The sequence below is a fragment of the Canis lupus genome, chromosome 6 (assembly GCF_003254725.2).
Source record: "Canis lupus dingo isolate Sandy chromosome 6, ASM325472v2, whole genome shotgun sequence".
NCBI lineage: Eukaryota > Metazoa > Chordata > Mammalia > Carnivora > Canidae > Canis > Canis lupus.
This window is the reverse complement of record NC_064248.1, coordinates 34,692,934-34,714,088: the sequence shown is the minus strand read 5'-3', so window position 1 is coordinate 34,714,088 and position 21,155 is coordinate 34,692,934. Positions and strand designations below refer to the sequence as shown.

At 40.4% G+C, this 21,155-nt stretch overlaps 1 protein-coding gene across 16 annotated transcripts in view; it reads left to right on the top strand.

The window, feature by feature from the left end:
* The window catches only part of RBFOX1 (RNA binding fox-1 homolog 1), a 2,033,116-nt gene that overhangs the window by 1,445,450 nt on the left and 566,511 nt on the right, over positions 1-21,155 (top strand). For 14 of the 16 annotated variants that reach the window (XM_049111427.1, XM_025416573.3, XM_025416572.3 and 11 more), the window contains one exon: positions 4,472-4,513. The exons of the other annotated variants lie outside the window; for them this stretch is intronic. In XM_049111427.1, coding sequence (XP_048967384.1) covers positions 4,472-4,513 — 42 coding nt within the window. The remainder of the gene's footprint in view (positions 1-4,471; positions 4,514-21,155) is intronic. 16 annotated transcript variants of the gene reach the window in all.

Genomic DNA, 21,155 nt, shown 5'->3' with positions numbered 1-21,155 from the left:
GCAATTCTATGAGAGCAGGTCTGTTGGCAATGAATTTTTTTTTAGTCTCTTTAATATCTCACCTTCATGTCTAATGGATATATATTTTAAAGATTTTATTTATTTATTCATGAGAGACAAAGACACAGGCAGAGGGAGAAGCAGGCTCCATGCAGGAAGCCTGATGTGGGACTAGATCCCAGGACTCTAAGATCACACCCTGGGCTGAAGGCAGGCGCCAAACCGCTGAGCCACCCAGGGATCCCACTAATGGATATTTTTAATGGGATTACAATTCTGGATTGCCACTTCTTTTCTTTCAAAAAAAAAAAAAATCATGTGCTACCTTCTTCTGGCCTCCCTGATTTTTCTGTTTAAATGAGAAATCCACAGTAATTTGAATTAGTACTCTCATACAAATAATGGATTATTTGTCTCTGGCTGTTTTCAAAGTGTGGTTTGTTTCGTTTTGTTTTTCAGTTTTCAGCAGTTTGATTATATCTGGATGTGAATTTCTTTGGGTTTACCTCTTTAGGGTTTGCTGAACTTAAATTTATAGGGGTATATCATTTGCCAAATGTGGGGAGTTTTAGCCATAATTTCTTCAAATAATTTTTCTGCAGTGAACTCTGTCTATATTCTAGAATTCCAGTGACATAAATGTTATATCTTGGTATTATCCAACAGGTTCCTGGATTTACTTTTCTCTCTGTGTTGTTTAGATTGGATACTTTTTATTCTTATGTACCCCATCAAGTTCATTGAGTTTCTTCTGCTATCTCCATTCTACATTTGAACTCATTCATTGAGTTCTTTTTTTTTTTTTAAGATTTATTTATTTATGATAGACAGACAGAGAGAGAGAGAGAGGCAGAGACACAGGCAGAGGGAGAAGCAGGCTCCATGCACCGGGAGCCTGACGTGGGATTCGATCCCGGGACTCCAGGATCGCGCCCTGGGCCAAAGGCAGGCGCTAAACCGCTGAGCCACCCAGGGATCCCCAAGTTCTTTTTTTTTTTTTAATTAATTAATTTATTTTTTTTTAAATTTTTTTTTAATTTTTATTTATTTATGATAGTCACACAGAGAGAAAGAGAGAGAGGCAGAGACACAGGCAGAGGGAGAAGCAGGCTCCACGCACCAGGAGCCCGATGTGGGATTCGATCCCGGGTCTCCAGGATCGCGCCAAAGGCAGGCGCCAAACCGCTGCGCCACCCAGGGATCCCTTTTTTTTTAATTTAGATTATTGTTTTTACAGTGCTAAAATTTCCATTTGGTTCTTCTTTGTAGCTTTGATTCCTTTGCCAACAGTGTCTATTTTTTTTTTCATTTGTTTTACTGTGTTTTCCCTTACTTGTTGGAACATTTTATAATAGCTTCTTAAAATCTTTATTTGACCATTCCAACATCTGTGTCATCCCAGTATCAGTGTCTGTGACTGTCTTTTCCCATGTGAGTTTAGATTTTCTGGTTTCTTTGTACGCCTAGTAAGTCTGGTTGTATCCTGGGTATACTGAATATTAATGTATGAGACATTGGGTCTTATTCCTCAATGGAAATTATTGATATTTTTGTGTTAGCAGGCAATTGACCGAGTTAGATTCAGGTTGAAAGCTCTTACCTTCCTTCTGTGGATTTTGCTTCATTTCATTTCTTCATTGCTGTCGTGTCTGCTGTCTTTGCTGTAATAGTTGGATCTGTCCCACATGTACACACCCCAACATCCAGGCTGGGATCTGAGCAGCGGTCCATCCAGTTCAGTTCACAAAGTGTATGGTATCTGTTTGGGTCATATGCCTATTCATGTGGCTTGGGGTGAGTGTCGAGTTCATAAAAGCACTATGGGGTGTCATTTCCCCAAACTCTTCCCTCCTTCCAAACTCTTTCCAGGATGCTTAAGGTATTTTTTTTTTTTTGTTTCCTAGGGCTCCCCTTTCTTGTCCTCCAGCCAGAGAGCTGGTACTTCTTTACTTTGTTCTTGTGCTCCTACACATAAGCCTGCCTTTGTGGCCAAGTGGAAGAGGACAGAGAAAAATCAGTGGGGATGTGCTACCTCCTGGGACCAGAGCATCTCAGGTCACAGACCAGCTTTCCCTCCTCCAGAGTGTTGGGAATCTCTCTCTATCTGTATTGTGATGCTTAATTCTGGGTTCTAGGCTGCCCTGAATGCACGCCAGGAGATGCTGGTGAGGGGAAGGGGGCAGGACCCATCACTTGTCTAGTGGTACTTCGAATTCTCTCCTCCTGCCCACTCCACCTGCTATCGCTTACCTTGCAGAGACCTCAATTGGTTGCTCTGTGCATTCTACACATTCTTAACATTGGCACTGAGTGGCGGAGACAGGGTGAAGTGCGCTCATTCCATCTCACCTCGAACCAGAATCTTACCACCCGCTTCATTATATCATGGGAACATACACATAAAATAGAACTTACCACTTTAGCCACTTTGAAGTGTACCATTCAGGGGCATTAAATGCCTCCACAATATTGTGCGGCCATCACTATCTAACTTGAGAACTTTTTCATCTCCCTAGATGGAAACTACAAACCCATGAAGCTGCCACTCCTCATGGCTACCTCCCTGAATCCCCGGTCACTACTAATTTGTTTTCTATCTCCGTGGATTTGCTCTACTTCCTCTTCCTTTTTTAACAGTTCCTGGAGATAAACCTTACATACTATAAAGTCATTTATTTCACGTGGATAATCCACCATGTGCATGTATTTTGTATATTTATAGAATTGTATCCATTTTCTTTTGAATATTTTGGAATATTTCCACCCAGGTGTTTCCTCTTTCTTTTATCTTTCTTCCTTCTTCTTAAACAATCTCCTTTACTGTGTTTTAAAAACAAAAGAGAAATTATAACATTTGTGTGCTTTTGTAGCTTCTTTTCTCAAAAAATAAATAGTGCCTTTGGAGTATTTCCCATTTCTGTTTTTTCAAAACCATGGTTCCAAATGCTGCACGTTGTGCCATCATATGAGTGTACTATAATTTACTTTTATTTTTTTAATTTTTTAAAAACATTTTATTTATTTATTCATGAGAGACAGAGAGAGAGAAAGAGAGGCAGAGACATAGGCAGAGGGAGAAGCTCCATACAAGAAGACTGATGCAGGACTCGATCCCGGAACTCCAGGATCATGCGCTGAGCTGAATGAAGGCAGACGCTCAACCTCTGAGCCACCCAAATGTCCCTATAATATACTTTTAATTTTCCCATTACTGGACATATACAGTATTTACAATTTTTTTTAATTTCACAAATAATGCTGTAGTTAATTGACATGTAAATAAGCATTTGTTTGTATCTCTTATTTTCTTAGGTGCTATTTTCAGAGATGGTATTTCTGGGTTAAAGGGCATTGCAAAACCCCTAATTATAGATTTTGGGTTCTAGCATATCCAAAAATAAAGATTCTTGTTTTTGTTTTGGAGATAGTAGAAACTTTCAATACAAAATACATAAAATATACATCAAAAGTCTATTCCTAATCCTTTTTATCCTTTAGTGAAAGTTTCAAAAACTTGCAATATACTGTCAGATGTGAGGAGTCAGGAGTTGCTTCATTGGTTAAAAAAAATGCAAGAAATACACAGAATCCATAGTGAATGCAGGCCTAGATTTCATTCTAGCCTAGCTATTTGACCTGAAGGTAGAGTGAGCCAGTCCCCACAAAGGGAGAATGGCCATATGTCACAGTTTGCCTTGTCACTCCCACTTCACATCTGCTGTCCCTGGCATAGTCACTAATGCCACCCCACCGTCTCCTCTAACTCATGTACATTTTTCCTGTTTGGACAATACATTATGTGGTCACTCTAAAGAAGCATCCTTGATTTTTAGAAGCACATTTTGGTAGGGCAAGGGTAATCGAGGCGTGGCATCTGTAGCACAAATCCCTTCTTTTTGAGTTTATGGTAAATATCACAAATGCACCTGAGTTTCCTTGTCTGATATAACTATTGTCCTCAGAATTCTCCCCAGATCATTTAAATGGGGATTTAACTACTGTCTGATTAGAACCAGACCATAAAATGGAGCCCATTTAGCAAGGCGTGTAGGCGACACTACTGGCCCTCGATATTATAGAAGATGTGTTGTGATGGCCAGTGCCTATCCCCAGCCATTTCAGGTGGGCCTTTAGCAAAGAGCACCTGCACTGTCAGGGCAAGATGGATTTTCACACTGTGGGGACCCTTCATCCCTGGGCAGATTTTGCCTCCCATGCTCTCTACGGGATCTCTCTCCTCATTCCTTCCTCTTCAAGACTCTGGCTCATCCTAGCCTTGCTTCTGGATCACACGACTGAAAATCCAAGTGAAGCTCAGGCTATGTGGACCTAAAGAAAAAAATTAAATGCATAATTAATTAATCCTGGGTGTGCTTTGAGCCGAGTGATTAGAAACAACTTTCCATTTTCTTTCATGTTGTTTTTCTGCAGAACCTGCTGATTTCCCCCCCTCTTTTTCTTTCCTTTGTAGGTTTCAAGACAACAGATGAATTGTGAAAGAGAGCAGCTAAGGGTAGGTGCACCTGCCGGTAAAATACTTCCTGGTTCTCGTTTCTGTATGATAAGCAAAAATTTCCTTGTCTCTCCCAAGACACAGGGTTCTAAATAGCGGGCTTCATCTTAAGACTGGTAGAGTTGAAAATATTTATCCCAGCTAATTTAGTATTGATTGAGCTGGTAAATACAGTATATCTTCTTTTGAAGTGCCATTATAGTAGATATGGATTTTTTGATTTAGATTCAGCAATAAATACTTCTCTTCTGGAATTTGTTTGACATCATTGTACTCTTTTTATGTACAACATGAGGTCTAAGTAATAACAAAGGTCAAAAGGATGTCTTGCTGCCTTCTTAATGTGAATACCAGGCTGTTTGCTGAGTGGCTAAAATGCTCTCTTGCTGTTAACTGGGATGGGTTAGCTACTAATATGTCAAGGGCATTTTCTAGGAGAATTCAAGTCCTCCGTAGACCTTTTAGTTTTAGCGGCATTTGTGTATACAGAAGAAAGAGACAGAATTTTAAAACCTCATATGCTATTTACCTTCTTAAAAATGAAACTCTCTCAGTGCTCAAGTATGTTAGGTATAAAAAGTGTTGCCTAGATGAGGGGAGAATGGTTTGCTTATAAATGCAGCTGGTCGGCATTGTTCTGCTTTCATGGTATCACGGTTGATATCCTTCTTGGCACGGATATGGTATTTTAAGAAATATCAGGATTGTCTCCACCCCCTCCCATTGTACTTCTTAAAAATGCATTTGTGTTTTGGATGGATGACTTTGAAATCATAATTGGCCTAGTTTTAATGTCACTGATGGAAGTTGGCAATTTTTACTGGACAATGTGCCTTATAATCGTGTTTCCACATTATTATAAAAACTGGAGGAATCCACTGCTTTTAAAATCATAACAGTGAGGTTTGGGGGTTGGGGGACCATTGTGCTCAAAGGGATCTAATGCATCAGAATAATTTATTAAACCAGTCTAATGTCATTTATACACTGCCTTGTAACTTTTCAGAGCATTTACTTAATGCCAGTCTCGAGATGACAATGATTTGTAGAGTTATTTCCATTTTACAATTGCTGTTGGCATCAGGTTTGTTAAATCCTTGTGTAAAACAGAACCTGATTGCATGGAACTGAGAAAGTGAGTTGTGGATGTCTTCTTTTATGCATATTTATTTTATGTGGTCTCCCAGCATGGCCCTCTCTGTTAACCTCTCATCTATACCCACTTCACTCCTAAGTACCTGTGCCTACATTAGCTGTGACTCCTTTGTGAAATAGCCTTCAAGATGTTTTAAGCTTTCCTGAGCTCTCTTATTGCTTTTCCCTGCAGTCTGAATTACTGGTTCATCCTGGTAAATAATGTATTGCAACTTCAGATTTCTCTTCCTGTTTGGATGAGGACGATGGCCAGAACTAGGTCAGAGCTAGATAAAGAGGAATGGGTGCTTTTGTCTCCAGGATCCCTGATAAATGCCTCAGAATTAAGATAATGCTGAAATCTCTATTACAAATGAGACTTGCCTGGCAAATTAAGGACTCCGGAGGTAATGAAGTGCTCGTGTGCAGTTTGAGGCGTTTATTATTTTGCGTTGATGAGAACGTTGTCAACAGGGATGTGGTTTAGGAACAAGAATGGCGCCCTCTCCACTCTGTTGAATAAATTCAAGCAGTGGTTTGACATAATGGGTCATATAGTTTAGTCCTCGCGTGGCTCCAGTAGCCCCTTGTAAAATTATCTCTAATATCATGAACTGGTGCTTTGTTTGTTGTTGCTATTATAGTTTTTGTTTTTATATTGTAAACTAATTTGTGTTTTGAATCAATAGAAAACACATTTAAATCGATGGAATACACATTTCTGTGGCTTGAATTTATTTATTTGTTTGTTTGTTTGTTTATTTATTTATTTATGGTTCAAAATTTAAATGATACCAAAGGGAATGCAGTGAAGTCTTCCTTTTACATTTGAATCATGGGCATCTAGTCCCTTCCTGGGAGATGCCCAGTGTTACTATGCTGTTTGGCCTTTGACATCTATGGATATTTACTATGTCTTCTCCTTGTCTTCCTGTCTTATGGGTGTACTCAGCCCCTCTACTACCTGAAAGAGAACTTTCTCGATTAAGGTGATGGCTTTTTAAAAATTTTATTTTATTTTTCAGGATCCCTGAAAGAAATTTAGTTCTGATTTGGAAAGCTAATACTTGGCCATCTCAATGAAATACATTTTCTTTAATCTCATTTTTTTTTTTTTTTTTTTAGAAAGAGAGCTAGTGGGAGAAAAGTAGAGATGTTTAGTTACCATCACCATTTAAGAGTGCCTGCCTGCCAGCCACACTTTCAAAAATATGTTTTAAATACAGCAATCAAGCTACATTTCCAGATTTGCCATACTAGATGACTGGACCATGGGCATGTGGTCAAGTTCATATTTCTTCATTAATTCATTCTGTTACACATTGTCAGAATTTAGGGATACAAGTGGGTAGTTGTAAGGTGTATCCCATTTTCTTGGCCACCCGGAAGCAGCAGATAATGTAGAAAATACAGCTGTTCTTTCCATTTTGTGTGTGGGCATTGAGTAGGGACTGGCATGTCCCAGACATGCTCCTCTGCTCTCCTTTCTCTTTCTCATAAATTCTAAATTATTATTATTATTTTTTTTTGCAAAATAGGCTCTGAGGTACATGTTCTATAAGATACTACAAATCCAAAACAAATAATCTAATTTAATTAATTCTCTAATTAATTTTTTAAAAGTTGAAGAAAGACCAACTTTTTGTTTGTTTGTTTTAGTAACCAAAGGACTTCTCAGAGCCTTTAATGTGCAAAAGTGAAATACAGAGATGTGGATACAATATGCAATGTTTTGCAAAATCATCTGATCACAGAATACTTCTGGATGCAGAGTAAACTCTGAGAAACACTCTTGAAAAAAGTCTTTAACTTTTTTCACCTCCCAGTTAGGATGTTATAGTCTGCAAATACATAAAAGCCATGCATTATTTAAAGTATAAAAACACCTCATCACCTCCCAATGCCAGGGCTGACTTTTGGTGTTAGTGCAGTGGTTTGGAATTTCTGTGTCTCTCTCGGCCTTTCTTTACTTCTCCCAAGATGAAGGACAAACATTCCTTCCTCATGTGACATTCTCATCAGGGAAGAAAGGGAAGGGGAGGTTTTTCTTCAGAGCTCCTGCATTTAATTGGAGGAAAAATCATTCCCGGAAGCCTTCTCTGTAGACATTTTCTTTCATTGTATTGGTCACTTTCTATGCCAATCACCCCCACTGTCCTGGGATCTCGTCGATTGGCTACAACAGCCGTGAGTCATCCCAGGGGATAGACCCATTGTCAATGTGATCAAAAACAGGATTTGTGGGTATCTTTGGTGGAATTACCCAATAGAGTCCACCACAGAAGAAATCTGCATGGGCCCTTCCTGTCCCTCTTGGTGTTGGTTTTAGGCCAGCTCCTTTCAGTGCTCCCTTTCATCCCACACACATGGTCATGGGAGCCACATCTACAGCCCCAGCAAGTACCTGAACTCTGGCTTATGTAATTTAATAGATGCTTTCTCTGCCAACTTCTCACAGATCGCACCTCCACATTCTACCTTTCCTAGCCAGCTTGGCCCTCCCTCTGTATTTTGCCTTATGTTCTTTGGAACAAGCCCGGATGCAGTCTTTATTCATTTCCCCTCAGCATCAGGTACTGGCATCGTACCTCACCCCAGCACCCAGCTCAGCCCCAGAGATACTGTCTGTGAGCTTCTTAGACTCTACTCTTCCCAAGAGAAGAGCATCATCCACTTACTCCTGACTGGTGATCTGCCCTTTTCAGAAGCAACTCATGTTCCCAATGAGCTAACTACAGAACAATAAACCTGTGGACTCCTCCATCCCGAGTCTTGACTGAGCCTTCCTCTGGACTTAACCTTTCAGATTGTCACAGGGTCCTGTTGGGAGGTTGATCCACAAGAGCTCACCATGAGATCTGTACATTAAGTGCTCCTGACTCTATGGGCTGTATTTACCAACTTGTCCCAGTATTACTGGTGAATGAAGCCAACAGAGCGGGTAGTGCGAGGTGTACATTTACCATAACCCAACCACAAACGTTTACCTTTTCTGGCATCTGGAATGACAAAGGGACAAATAACCAACTAAGAGAGAAATTATGTGAAATTATGAATAGAGGGCAGGGGATCAAATGATCATGTTTGTTAGCATTCGTATAAAGTATTTGGTTACAAAGGGACCTTTTGTGCTATGAGTATCAGCTGTTGGTTTAGAGACTGTTTAACACATTTGGTTAGAATGCTACTAAGCAGGCAAAGGCTTGGCTCCAAGGTGGGTCAGTATTTGTTCATAGACCAAAATCTTTATCAGCAATACAGCAAATGGATACCATGGGAGTCAGCATGGTATGAGGGGTGGTGAGGCATGCTCAGGAGCTCTAGTCATAGAGACTTAGGTTCATATCTCAGATCTAAATTTGCCCTACTTTCTCAAAGCTTCAGTGTCCCTGTGTGCAAGATGGGGATACATTCTCATTGGATTGTTGATTGGATGAAATGCCTTATATAAAGCACTTCAAAAAATGTGCACCTCATAATCAGCAGTATTAGCTATTGTTGATAAAGTGTTCTTCCCAATGATTCTCTCATTCCTCTTCCTACTAGGAATACCAGACAGAGAATACAGACATTCAGGGCATATCTCTTCCCACTTAACCTCCCCCCCCCCCCCCCCATTTAAAAACAAAAAGCCATTGAAAGGACAGGTTCCATAGTTGACGGCATGGTGGTATATTTAGAAGAAGACTGCCTCTCACTTAGCTAAGCAAATAATAAGGACTGATTCAGGCTAGCCTAAGCAGAAAAGGCATACAACCAGGCCTCCCAAGGAGCTTAGAATCAGAAAGCTGTCAGAACTCAGGCAGTTCTTTCTCCTCTCTCATCTTGATTTCTCCTTGTGGGCCCACTCTGGAATTTTCTTTTGAAAAAAAATCTCTACCTTTTTTTATTAAGCTTGTGGCACCTTTCAGCCCCTAAGATTTATGCTGGAGGTTCCTGTAGGTATGGGGACTGTTAATGCCTCCTGATTACAAATTCCTGGAAAAGGCATCTGATTGGCCCAGTCTAGCTCAGTTGTTCACTCTGGTCCAATCTGTGATGTCCGGGAAAGCAGGATAAATAAACCTCATTACCCAGGGCCAACTATTGAGGAGGACTTCATCATCAGGGAGAGAGTCATCGCCAGCTGAGTAAATGTCCCCAAGGATGTCTGCTGCACTCTCTAAACTCGGAGATCAGAGCCTGGCAAAGGATTCTGGGAAGCAGGTGTGCTACACCCAGTGTCCAGCTCAGCATTTTGCAAAGCGTAAGACACCTGCCCTATAGCTTTCAGGTGGTAAACATCTATCAATAAGAAAGGGGGAACTATTCAGAGAGTGATTCCTTTTTCAATTCTCTCTCAATCCTTTTTATGTCAATGAGAAACTCTCAGTTTAAACTACGGAATTTTTGACAAGTCTCTCACTGGTCCTCAACCCTGTTTTTAATGGAAAGGGAGAGTGCCTAAGGCTTGGAGCTTGCACCAGCCAATGCATCTATCTAGACTTTAAAAACATTGTTTGCAAAATATAGTAGTTAAATATGAGGGGCCTGGAGCTAGGCCCTGCCGAGATAAAAATCTAGACTGTAATTTACTACTTGTGCAGGTTACTGAAATCCTCTGTACTCCGAATGCCTCCTCTGTATAATGGAGATAATTGCATATTTCTCTAAGTCATATGTCTGTGTATATGTGTGCCCCTGCAAACAAAGATTAAAGCAACGAATTCATATGAGCTTCTTAGAACACCGTATAGTATGGAAGAAGTTCTTAATAATTGTTAGGTATGAATGGGTTTATTTTCTTCCCATTAACTCTTATTCATGACTACTGATCTTGGCTTTCCAATTACACAGGCAACACAAAGTTTCCTTGGCAAATACATCTATTTAGGTTAAAAATGAGTGGCTTGGAAGACAAATATTAACTACATAATGTTACAGAGTGCCTGCAGTTATGACAAAAATTGTGACGTTGGAATGCAAATGACCGAAGTTTCAGAAACATCGAAATTACAGTGCCAGCCTTGTGAAAGATGGTGTCGAGCAGATCTGCATTATCAATATTTAATTTGCCAGTTAGAAGCAAGTTTCTCATTTCTGCTAGATACAAGAGTGATGTGGATTGCAGAATGCAAATTGCTAATGATCATCTTGGCTTACACCCATTGCCTTCATCCGGGCATCAGATAATGAAACTTCTCAGCTGCCTTAAGTGAGCCATCAGAATCAGAGACACCTTTCCCCTGCCTCCCTGCCCCTACCCCCTTCCTAAAGTCGAACCCATCCTCAGGGGCTGTTTGAGCAACAGGGAAGGGAATGTAAGCTACTGGGTGAAACCTTACAGCATTCATGATTTCTGACTGCAGAGTACCTGCTTCCATTCCGTTATTTGTTCAAGAACTATTCTCTGAGCGTGAATCATATGCCAAACACAGTGCTGGGTAGTGGGGATATACCAAAACCTACACATTCCCATCTTCCTGTACCTTACAGGCTAGCAAAGAAGATAGGAAGTTGTCAAATAACTGTGACAAAATTGTACATGTGAAGTTGACAAATGCCTGAAATGAAAGATGTTATATAAAAGCACATGGATGGAAGCAGCTTACCCGATAGACATCCACTTATCAAACTTACCAAATTAACACTCCCAGTCCCGTCCCTTTGTAAAGCATCCTGATGCATGCCCATAGCATTCTGTGAAGTAGCTGTTTTGTACAATCTTACCTTTCTCTCTACTCATTGAGGTGTCTGCTTGCCAAGAGTCAGTTGTATTTATTCCCAGACCTGCTTCTGCCAGCTGCACTTGTTATTGTAATTACATTATTTAGTAGAATATTGTGTAAACTGATGAAAAATGAGTGCAGTAAGAAAAAGAGCTGTTTCTATGAAAACTAAGTTAATGCTTTGGAAACATTCTATGAGAGCAAGCCTCAACAATTATTTTGATTAGCTGCAAGAGGACTGTAAAATGTTAGTGGAAAAAGAACACTCAGAAATCTACAGATTCTGCAGTCAAATTCTTCCCAATGTGTCTTGGAATTTTTAGCACACTTTAAACAAAACCAGAACTGATAGTATAGGTCAGACTTTTCCTATAAAGCAAACTTTTCCCTTAAAGGGCCTAATCATGGCTACGTTAGGCTTCATGGGCCATATGGTCTCTGTTGCAATCATTCAACACTGCCATTATAGCGCTAAGGCCCCTTCTGACACGATGAATGAGTGAGGCTGTGTTCCAATAAAACTTTATTTACAAAAACAAGTGGTGGGCCCAACTTGGCCCCTGGTCTATATTAGGCTGATCCTTCCTGGAGCCCATGAAATGTGGATGAGGTTTTCTGTGGGTGATAGTGAGGAATTTCAATTAACAGAAATCACTCAAGGAAGACACCTCAGATTCACATCAAAGATCAACAACTTGATGCACATTAATGTATTTGACATTAAACACAATTTGTAAGAAACCTCTCTATCACTAAAAGTGAGTTCTTGTTTTGACAGGCTTCCAACAAAAAACCACCTATCCCCATCCCAAATGAGATGACTTCTAAAGTATGGACAGCTGACACAGGGCTTGAAACATAAAGTAAAAGTAGGCTTATTTTTTATGTGCCAACCCTCATGGCTCAGAATCCGCTCAGCCTAGAATGGAAGAATAAATGTATCCTTTTTCTCAGGAAAAATAAATTTATCCTTTTTCTCCCAAAATATCCTCAACAAGTAATTTCCAGAACTCCCCAACCAGGGTAACCTTTTCCACATGTACATCCTGGCACTTGTCCTCTGCACACTATTGTTCAGTGGCTTCAGAATACTCTCTTTTCCAAAGAAATGTCTAGTAACTTGCTTGTCTAGATTATTTTGTCTTCAGAACCAGTTCTCTGGAAATTTAAACCTTACCCTCTATTTTAACATCCCAAATACTCAGCTAAAGTCAGACTTCAGTGATTAACAAAGGTTTGCTGAATGCTCAAGAAGATAACAGAAGTCCAGTGTGCATGAGAACTTGGGAGTGGGCCCTCAAGATACTTAGATCTCCACCATTAGCATCCCTAACCACTTTTTTGCAAGTTCTACACATATGTCCATGTGCTCACGCACACATACACGCACACACACACACACACACACACGAAAAAAACTAATCAATGCTTGCTTTAATCTTATATAAGTAATGATCTCATCTTAGTGATTTTCTCCAACCAAAGGGAATTTATCCCAGAGTAAACTCACTACTTATAGTAACTGCAGAAGAATCTCCAGCAGCAGCTCACTATTAAATGGAGAAACTCATAAATACGTAAGTTTTTAAAAAGAACATTGTCTTTACAATACCTTGCATTCCACACTCTTCCTTACAGATCCCCCATGCTCCCCAGTATTTGCAAGGCCATTAATTGATGAGCACAGAGGGAAATGGATCAAGAAGTCAGCCAACTAGTTACAGATTTCGATTTCCCCAACCTTGTTGTGAGATGCGGTTAAGTAAGGAAATGTGCAGGTGGCCATTTCCCTGTGTCTTTGGGGCAGAATCCTGTAACTCATATGCACGTTAAATATCTGCCCTCCTTTGAGTCCCCGCAGGCATTTCAGCACCTTCTTTGGGGAAGATTCTAAAGTTATCACATTTAGGACACTTGGTCGAATAGTCGCTCTCTTTAATTTTAGCCCATTATCCCTGTTATCATCCCCTTTTCCAGAGCAAATCTGCCCCACTTCTTGTTTTATTATTAAATCAGTATCAAACAGCTTCCAGCAAAATTGCTAATAATGCTGACATTTCAATTTGTCATAGCTGCTCCTCATTCCTATGACTGATGCCTCAGCGAGGACTTGCTTGCTGCTCTGCTCTTCTGATATCTAAATATCATTCCAGGAAAAATAAGATACACTTGGTAGAGAGAGGGAATGGACCAAGAAGCAGATAAATAAGTCCTCTGTAGTTTCATCTACTTGGGGGCAGAAGAAGGCAAGTTTTATTGAGACAGCAAAGTCTTCCCCCAACACTCTTTATTCATGGCCCAAGAGAACCAATATATAGGCTTTGCAAGTGTGCAGGTAAAAAGCGGGTGTAGCGGACAGTGCTTGTTTGTTGTCACAGCCAGCAAACATTCCTCCTTTGAGGTAGCCAGTGCTCCATTGTCCTTTGGGGGTTAATTTTCTTTGCTCCTCTGTTCAGTCTTGAAGGGACAATGAATCAAGCCAAGGGCTACAGAAATGGCCAAAGCAGGCCAATTGGATTCTCTCTTCTCAGACTTTGTATGTTGGCGTAGTCCATTTGGGCTGCTCTCACGGAACACCACAGACCAGGAGGCTTATAAACAAAGGAATTTACTTCTCATGGTTCTGGAGGCTGGAAGTCAAAGATCCAGGTGACAGCTTGGTTGAGCAAGGGCCCTCTTCTGGTTTGTGGATGCCTGATGGTGTCCTCACACAGTGGAATGAGTGAGGGGGCTCCATGGTGTCTCCTTTATAAGGGCACTAATCACATTCATGGGGGCTCCACCCTCATGAACTAATCACCTCCAAAGGCCCCACCTCCTAATATCCTCACAGTAAGCATTAGGATTTCACTATAGGGAATGAGGGTGGGTGGCACAAACCTTTAAACCATAGCAGATGTTAAGTGGAGTGATACACAATAGGGAAACAAATACAGTAGAAAGTTGGAGTTGATTCATTTTGGTGATGATGTCCTGGTAACACTGGGTGAGGAAGTAGTTCCTAGGGCTAGACCTCTGATCCACCCTGACTCCTCTTTTTATCATTTAAGCCTGGTTACCCATCCTTCCCTTGGGTTATCTCATGTCCTTTTAGTGATCTCTTTTTCTGCTGATGTTAGTCAGAATCCATTCCTTTTGCCTGTGATCAAAGAAACCTTACTGATACACTCAGGAAATATGCTAAACTTGGGAGAACTGCAGAGCCAGGCGTTTGGTTAACGGTTTGCTAAAAGCCAACTCTGGTAATATTTACCAAAATGATTCCCAAATGCCTCTGTGGATTGGCACCACCATTTTAGTACTGGCAGAGCAAGGCAAGAAAACTATAGGTTTATGCCACACACAGAGCTAGATGTTTTACCAACATCTGTTCATTTCCTTGAGTCATCATGAGCCTGGGAGGCATGGGGAATGAGATTTATGTTTCAGGGTAATCAGAGTCCTTTCCTTCTCTGCACAAATAAGATGTTCTCCTTTCTGTCACAAGGAGTCACTTAGATCCCCATAGATAAACGAGAGTCGGAATGAGATTATCACACATCACTTATTTAATGCCTCTCAGAGAAACCTCCAAAGACCACCTAGAATCTTTATAAAAAGTATCATTTCCTTGAACCTAGTTGGTAAAACATTTTGATGATCTAGCCTCACCCTAGAGATACTGAATTATCATGGTTTTATGGATTGAATTTTGTCTCCCAAAATTTATACATTGAAGTCCTAACTCCCAGTACTTCAGTGGGACAGTATTTGGAAATAGGGCCTTTAAAGATGTAATCAAGGTAAGCTGAGGTCTTACGGGAGGCCATAATCCAATATGGCTGGTGTTTTTATAAGAAGAGGAGATTAGGACACAGCCACACAGAGGGTGGACCATGTGAAGACACACAGGAAGATGGCCATCTTCAAGTCAAGAGAAGATGCTTCAGAAGAAACCAAACCCACCAACACCTTTATCTCAGACTTCTAGCCTCCAGAATTATGAGAGAATATATTTCTATTGCTTAAGAAACACATAGAGAATATACACCAGGAATGGCAAAGATGGAGTTCATGTGTCCACCCTCAGCCACCCATGTCTCTTGAGACTAGCCCTACCAACTGATCAAGGGCTCCTTTCCATCAAACCCAGAAAGTGACCTTGCAAGCGTAGTTTTTTCTTTTTTAATATTTTATTTATTTATTCATTAGAGATGCATAGTTGGTTTTTTAAAAATATTTTATTTATTTATTCATTAGAGATGCAGAGAGAGAGAGAGAGAGAGAGAGAGAGAGAGGAGAAAGAGACGCAGAGACACAGGCAGAGGGAGAAGCAGGCTCCATGCAGAGAGCCCCATGTGGGACTCGATCCCAGGACTCCAGGATCACACCCTGAGCCAAAGGCAGATGCTCAACCACTGAGCCACCCGGGTGCCCTACAAATTTAGTTTAAACCGAGATTTTCTAGGCAGCCAAAATGAGCAGATCAGAACCGGTACTCATATTGAAATCTATTCATATTGTTCATATTGTCTTCTATTGCTGTCCTAAATAAATCATCATAAAAGTTTGCACTACACAAATTTATTATTTTATACTTCTTTAGGTTGGAATTCCAACATGGGTCTCATTTGCCAAAGACAGGGTTCTGGCTGGACTATGTTCTTCTGGAAGATCTACAGGAGAATTTATTTTTTTGCTCATCTGATTATTGGCGGAATTCAATTCTCTGTAGTTGTACAACTGAGCCATTTCCTGGCTCACTGTGAGCCAAAGGCCACTTCCAGCTTCTAGACACCACCATATTCCTTAGCTCATGACCCTCTTCCTCTATCTTCAAAGCCAGCCATGACAGAGTAAGTCCCTTGCATGGGTTGAATCTCTTCTGCCACTTCTTATATGACATCTCTCTGACTGATCCCTCTTATGCTTTTAAGCATTCATGTGATTACATTAGGTCCATCCAGATAATCCAGGATAATCTCCCTATTTTAAGGCCCATAATCTTAATTCCATCTGCAAAATCCCATTTGCCATGTAACATAACACCCTTAGCTCTAACGCCAGTGAGCAAAGATCATATGGTCCAAAATCCTGTCACGCTATTTTTGTGTACCATCCCTACTCTACATGGACTGATTCTATAGAGCTTTCACATACTACGTACATTTACTCTGTGATCTGGAATAAATCACTTCCACTTTCATACAGAATTTCCAAAGTGAGAGGCCAGAGCATGCAGAACCATCATCTGAGGCAGTCCAAGATAGTCAATGGTACACTTATGTCTGCCTTTTGAACTTCTTCCACAGTTCCTTTTTTTTTTTTTTAAGATTTTATTTATTCGTGAGAGACACACAGAGAGAGGCAGAGACACAGGCAGAGGGAGAAGCAGGCTCCCTGAGAGGAGCCTAATGTGGGACTTGATCCAAGGATCCCAGGATCACAACTTGAGCCAAAGGCAGACACTCAACCACTGAACCACTGAGGTGTCCCTTCATCCACATTTCCTATTGGCATTTGATTCTTTCCCATTTAAGTCCAGTGGTAACAAATGGAGTACTATAGGAATGTCTGTCTTTAAGAGTACTGACTCGGTGATATTGTTTTATTATTTATTGTTCTGTTGATTTCTACTCACAAAGTATATGAAGTAGGGAATTAAAATGTAAAAAATTATGTAAACAATAATCGTTTATATATGTTACCTCAGTGTTGAATGAAACAGGAATAAATGAGTAAATGAATGATTCTAAAGACTCCTGGGAATGCCTATCACAGATGCTTTCAGAGCACTGATATTTCTTCTCATCACTCATCTCCATGTGCCAAAGATGGCTTACTGAAAACACTGATGAACCTCATCATAGAGGCTGTTTTTCTGGCTACAGATGCAGTGCACTCATGAACAAGGCAGGCCAGAATCTTGGAACAAAAACTCAACTCAGGAAGGACAGGGATTTGACGGATCTGTGCCCTGGTTTCCTTACCCCTAGGGTAGAGAAACTCTATATGTTCTAGATCACTGCCTAGAGTTCCATAATGGGGCTAGCACCAGTTTTCCATAGTGGTCACTTGCATGTTAACATCCCTTATTGGCTTTCTTCCATTCCACGTCTTACCTGTATTCCCCTACTGGTGCTTCCTTAGATCATCTCTCGAACATAGTATTTGCACTTGAATTTTACCCATTTGATGGATGCATACGGAAATACTACCATCACCATACTGAGAGACACCGTAGCTTAATTATTCCATCAAGGAAGGTATTCTGAGTAGTAGATTTTCTATCACACTGGCCCTTATGTGATCATTATTTTGTCCATTCTCCTCCTCCTCCTCCAATTCCTCCTCCTCCTTCTTCTTTTCTTTTTATAATACATCACTGCTCTTCTTGAGGGAAGTTGTGGATTATTGAATAGATTTGAAAGGAGCTGCAGATTGATCTTTCACTCATATTGCATTTCCCAACAGTTGGAAAACTTGTGTTGAACTGACAGGGTAATTGGGACATTTGATTTTGACATGACAATGTCCTGCACACATGTGAGGAGACCAATGCATTGCTGCTATGCTGTGCACATTTATATTTGCTCCAATGTAATTTCTAGTTTACAGGTTGCTTCTAAGAATATAGAAAGCTTCCTGGGTAGAAAGCATGGGGTCATGATTTCTGAAAGCCCGTCTGCCTAAAATGCAGCATGTGCATGCAAAGATATGCACACTCACAAAATATTCTGCTGATAACAACTTAGAGATTTAAATATTTTTGGCAATTTTTATAGTTATTTTCAGTGGTTGTATACTCTTGATCTTGATTGCATATATGGTTTGACATATTAAAGCCAAAGGCATGTTTTTATAGATGTCTGAATTAAACATAGAATGCTTTTCAAGATAGCTGAGTTAACGTTTAAGTGGTTTTGATTAACCTGGTTTTGCTTATTTGCTCCTAAATATTCTAAAGCAGAGCCATCTCCCTTTGCATAAAGTGATTTGGGAGCACAGCCCTAGGAAACATAATTTTCTAAATAGCCAAGAGCATCATGCCCAGAATATTTCCCCAAAGATGCCTCAAACTAAAGATTTGAGGTTTAGCCATTTCCACACACAGCCCTGCTCCCCCACCCCTACCCCCAGGTAGTGTAGATACAGAAATTGGAACCTAACTCTATAGACATCCAGCGATTAAGGTTGGCAAGAAACCAGAGCCAGGAAGATGGTCGTTGGTGGGGGAGGGGTGGGGATGGTATCATGAACCAGTGAGCAGGACTCGGCTTGGTATTTGGAACATCCTTAGTGCATGCAGTTTGCCCAGAGTGGCATGGTGTCATTTTTTTTTTCCCTCTGGCAACATTTTCCATTAAGGGAAATGAATTCCTGATAAACAGGATGGCCCTTCATCAGTACATCTTTTCCCCAAGAGTGAAAAATGTGAATTTCATCTGAGACCATCATAGATTCTTCAGAAACAAAGCTAAAGCTTCCATCTTGAGAAGTGCTTATTCTTTGGCATCATAGATGAATTATATTATTCTAAAACCTTGTATTGAGCATCTACTATATTCCAGGAAAATAGATATCTTACTTTTAAGGCAAAACAAGTATTGATATCTTACCTTAAAGGAAAATACCTTGCCTTTAAAGGCTATGTAGCCTGCTATGTGTGAAATGTAGACATAAGAGGCATGTGGGTGGCTCAGTGGTTGTGCATCTGCCTTCAGCTCAGGTCAGGATCCCAGGATCCTGGGATAGGGTCCTGCATTAGGCTCCCCACAGGGAGCCTACTTCTCCCTCTACTGTGTTTCTGCCGCTCTCTGTGTGTCTCTCCTGATTAAATAAATAAAATATTTAAAAAAGGAATGTAGACATAAGTAATGATAATGCAAGGTAGAAGAAAATGCTGTTCAGTAGGTAAGAAATGAGATATGAGAGCTTAGTCCCTTCTAGTTGCAGGTGCTAGGACAGGTCTCTAAAGATTATTTCCCCCTCAACTTTGAAATCTTGTCTGAGCTCTCTAGGTCTTGATACCCAAGAGGCTAATGTATATTTCAACTTAAATAATACTTAAGCATATTAAATTCAATATGCTTAAATCCACATTCATCATCTCCCCTCTCCACACACACCCATTAATCTGGTCTTCCTTGCTTGTTCTATCTCTTTGTAACAGCTCCCAAGTCATTTGCTGGGGCCAGAAACTAGAGTGTCACCTGTGACTCCTGCATCTTCTTTATCTCCAGATTTGAAATCCATAATAACTCTCAAATTTGTCAATTCCTCTTTAAACCCACTCTCACAAGCATAGTTGAGGCCACCATGACCTCTTATTTTGATTATCCCGGCAACTTTAAACAATTTTACCTGTTTTCCAGCTCTTGTTCCCTTTTAGAGTGAACACATATCCTGGCTTGCCTGGAACAGTCACAGTTCAGCTATTGTCCTGGTGTAATTGTGAATAGCACTTACATTCTTCCTAGTAAAGTCTGGTTTGACAATAAATTATGATCACTCAATATTCGACTCACTCTTCTGGGCCAGAATGACTTTTCAAAGCATAATTAATGCCACTCATACTTTTTATTTTGTCACCATGCTTATGACCTTCATTATATTTACCCACAATCTGTGATTACCTAGTTTATTTACTTGTTTACTTGTTTGTGGTCTCTCTGCTCTACCTTCCCACTTCCTTTATATTGCAATCCCCTAGAGCTGGGACAATGCTCATCTTGCTCATTGCTCTATTCTCTAGGACCTGTAACACCTAGCAGGGACTAACTAAATACTTGAAAATACTAGATGAACATTCTCTTTTTTTAGCACACTGAAAGGAAACAGCCTATGCACCAATGGCACAATAGACCCAAATGATAACCTGTATCCCAGAGAGCTGCTCTAGAGGTAGATATCACCATTCATCAGGGGATCCTATACTCTTGTCCATAGAATTTTTTTCTTTTTTCTTTTTCTTTCTTTTTTTTTCTTGAAAGATTTTGAAAGGGAGACTGTGGGGAGCCTGATGCAGGACTCGATCCCAGGATTCTGGGATCATACCCTGAACCAAAGGCAGATACTCAACCACTGAGCCACCCAGATACCCCAACAATTTTTTCTATAAACTTTACAACTAGGCAAAATATATGAAACACAAGTTTTAGCATAGAGTTATGATCCTTGAGAGAATGAGAAGTGTGTGAGATGAAAGTGACACTTTACTTAGCTCTATGCCTGGGGGAAGTACCTCAGCCATAGCTGCAGAGAGGTGGAGCTCAAGTAGAGAGCAGAAGCTTCATTGAGCTAAAAATAGAGAGCACAGGATTTGAGGATTATAAGGGTGGGGGGGCTGGAATTTGTGGAGCAGAATAGTGGAGGGGGCTTTGTTGGAGGCAGAAGTCTCCATACCCCGATACATACAGGGTCAGACTACATGAGTCTTAGTAGAGAGGAAAAGCTGTGATACTGAGACCTAGATGGAGATATTGAATGTTGTGAGCGTTCAGCCAAGACTAGAAAGATCACACATTGGGGGTAAGGATCATGTCTTATAGCAGGGGTCAGAAAACTATTCCTCACAGGTCAAATGTAGCCTATGGACTGGTTTTGTGTAGCCCATGATCTAAGACTATTTTAAAAATATTTTAAAGGGTTAAAAAAAACAAAAATATGTGACTAAGATCATATGTCACATTCAAAGCTTATTTTTTTTAATTATCTGGCCCTTTTTAGAAGATGTTAGCCAATCCCTTCCCTATAGTCAAGGCCATGCTTTGGGAGGACATATCCAAAATAGACTTGCTGTGACCAAGCACAAAAATTAG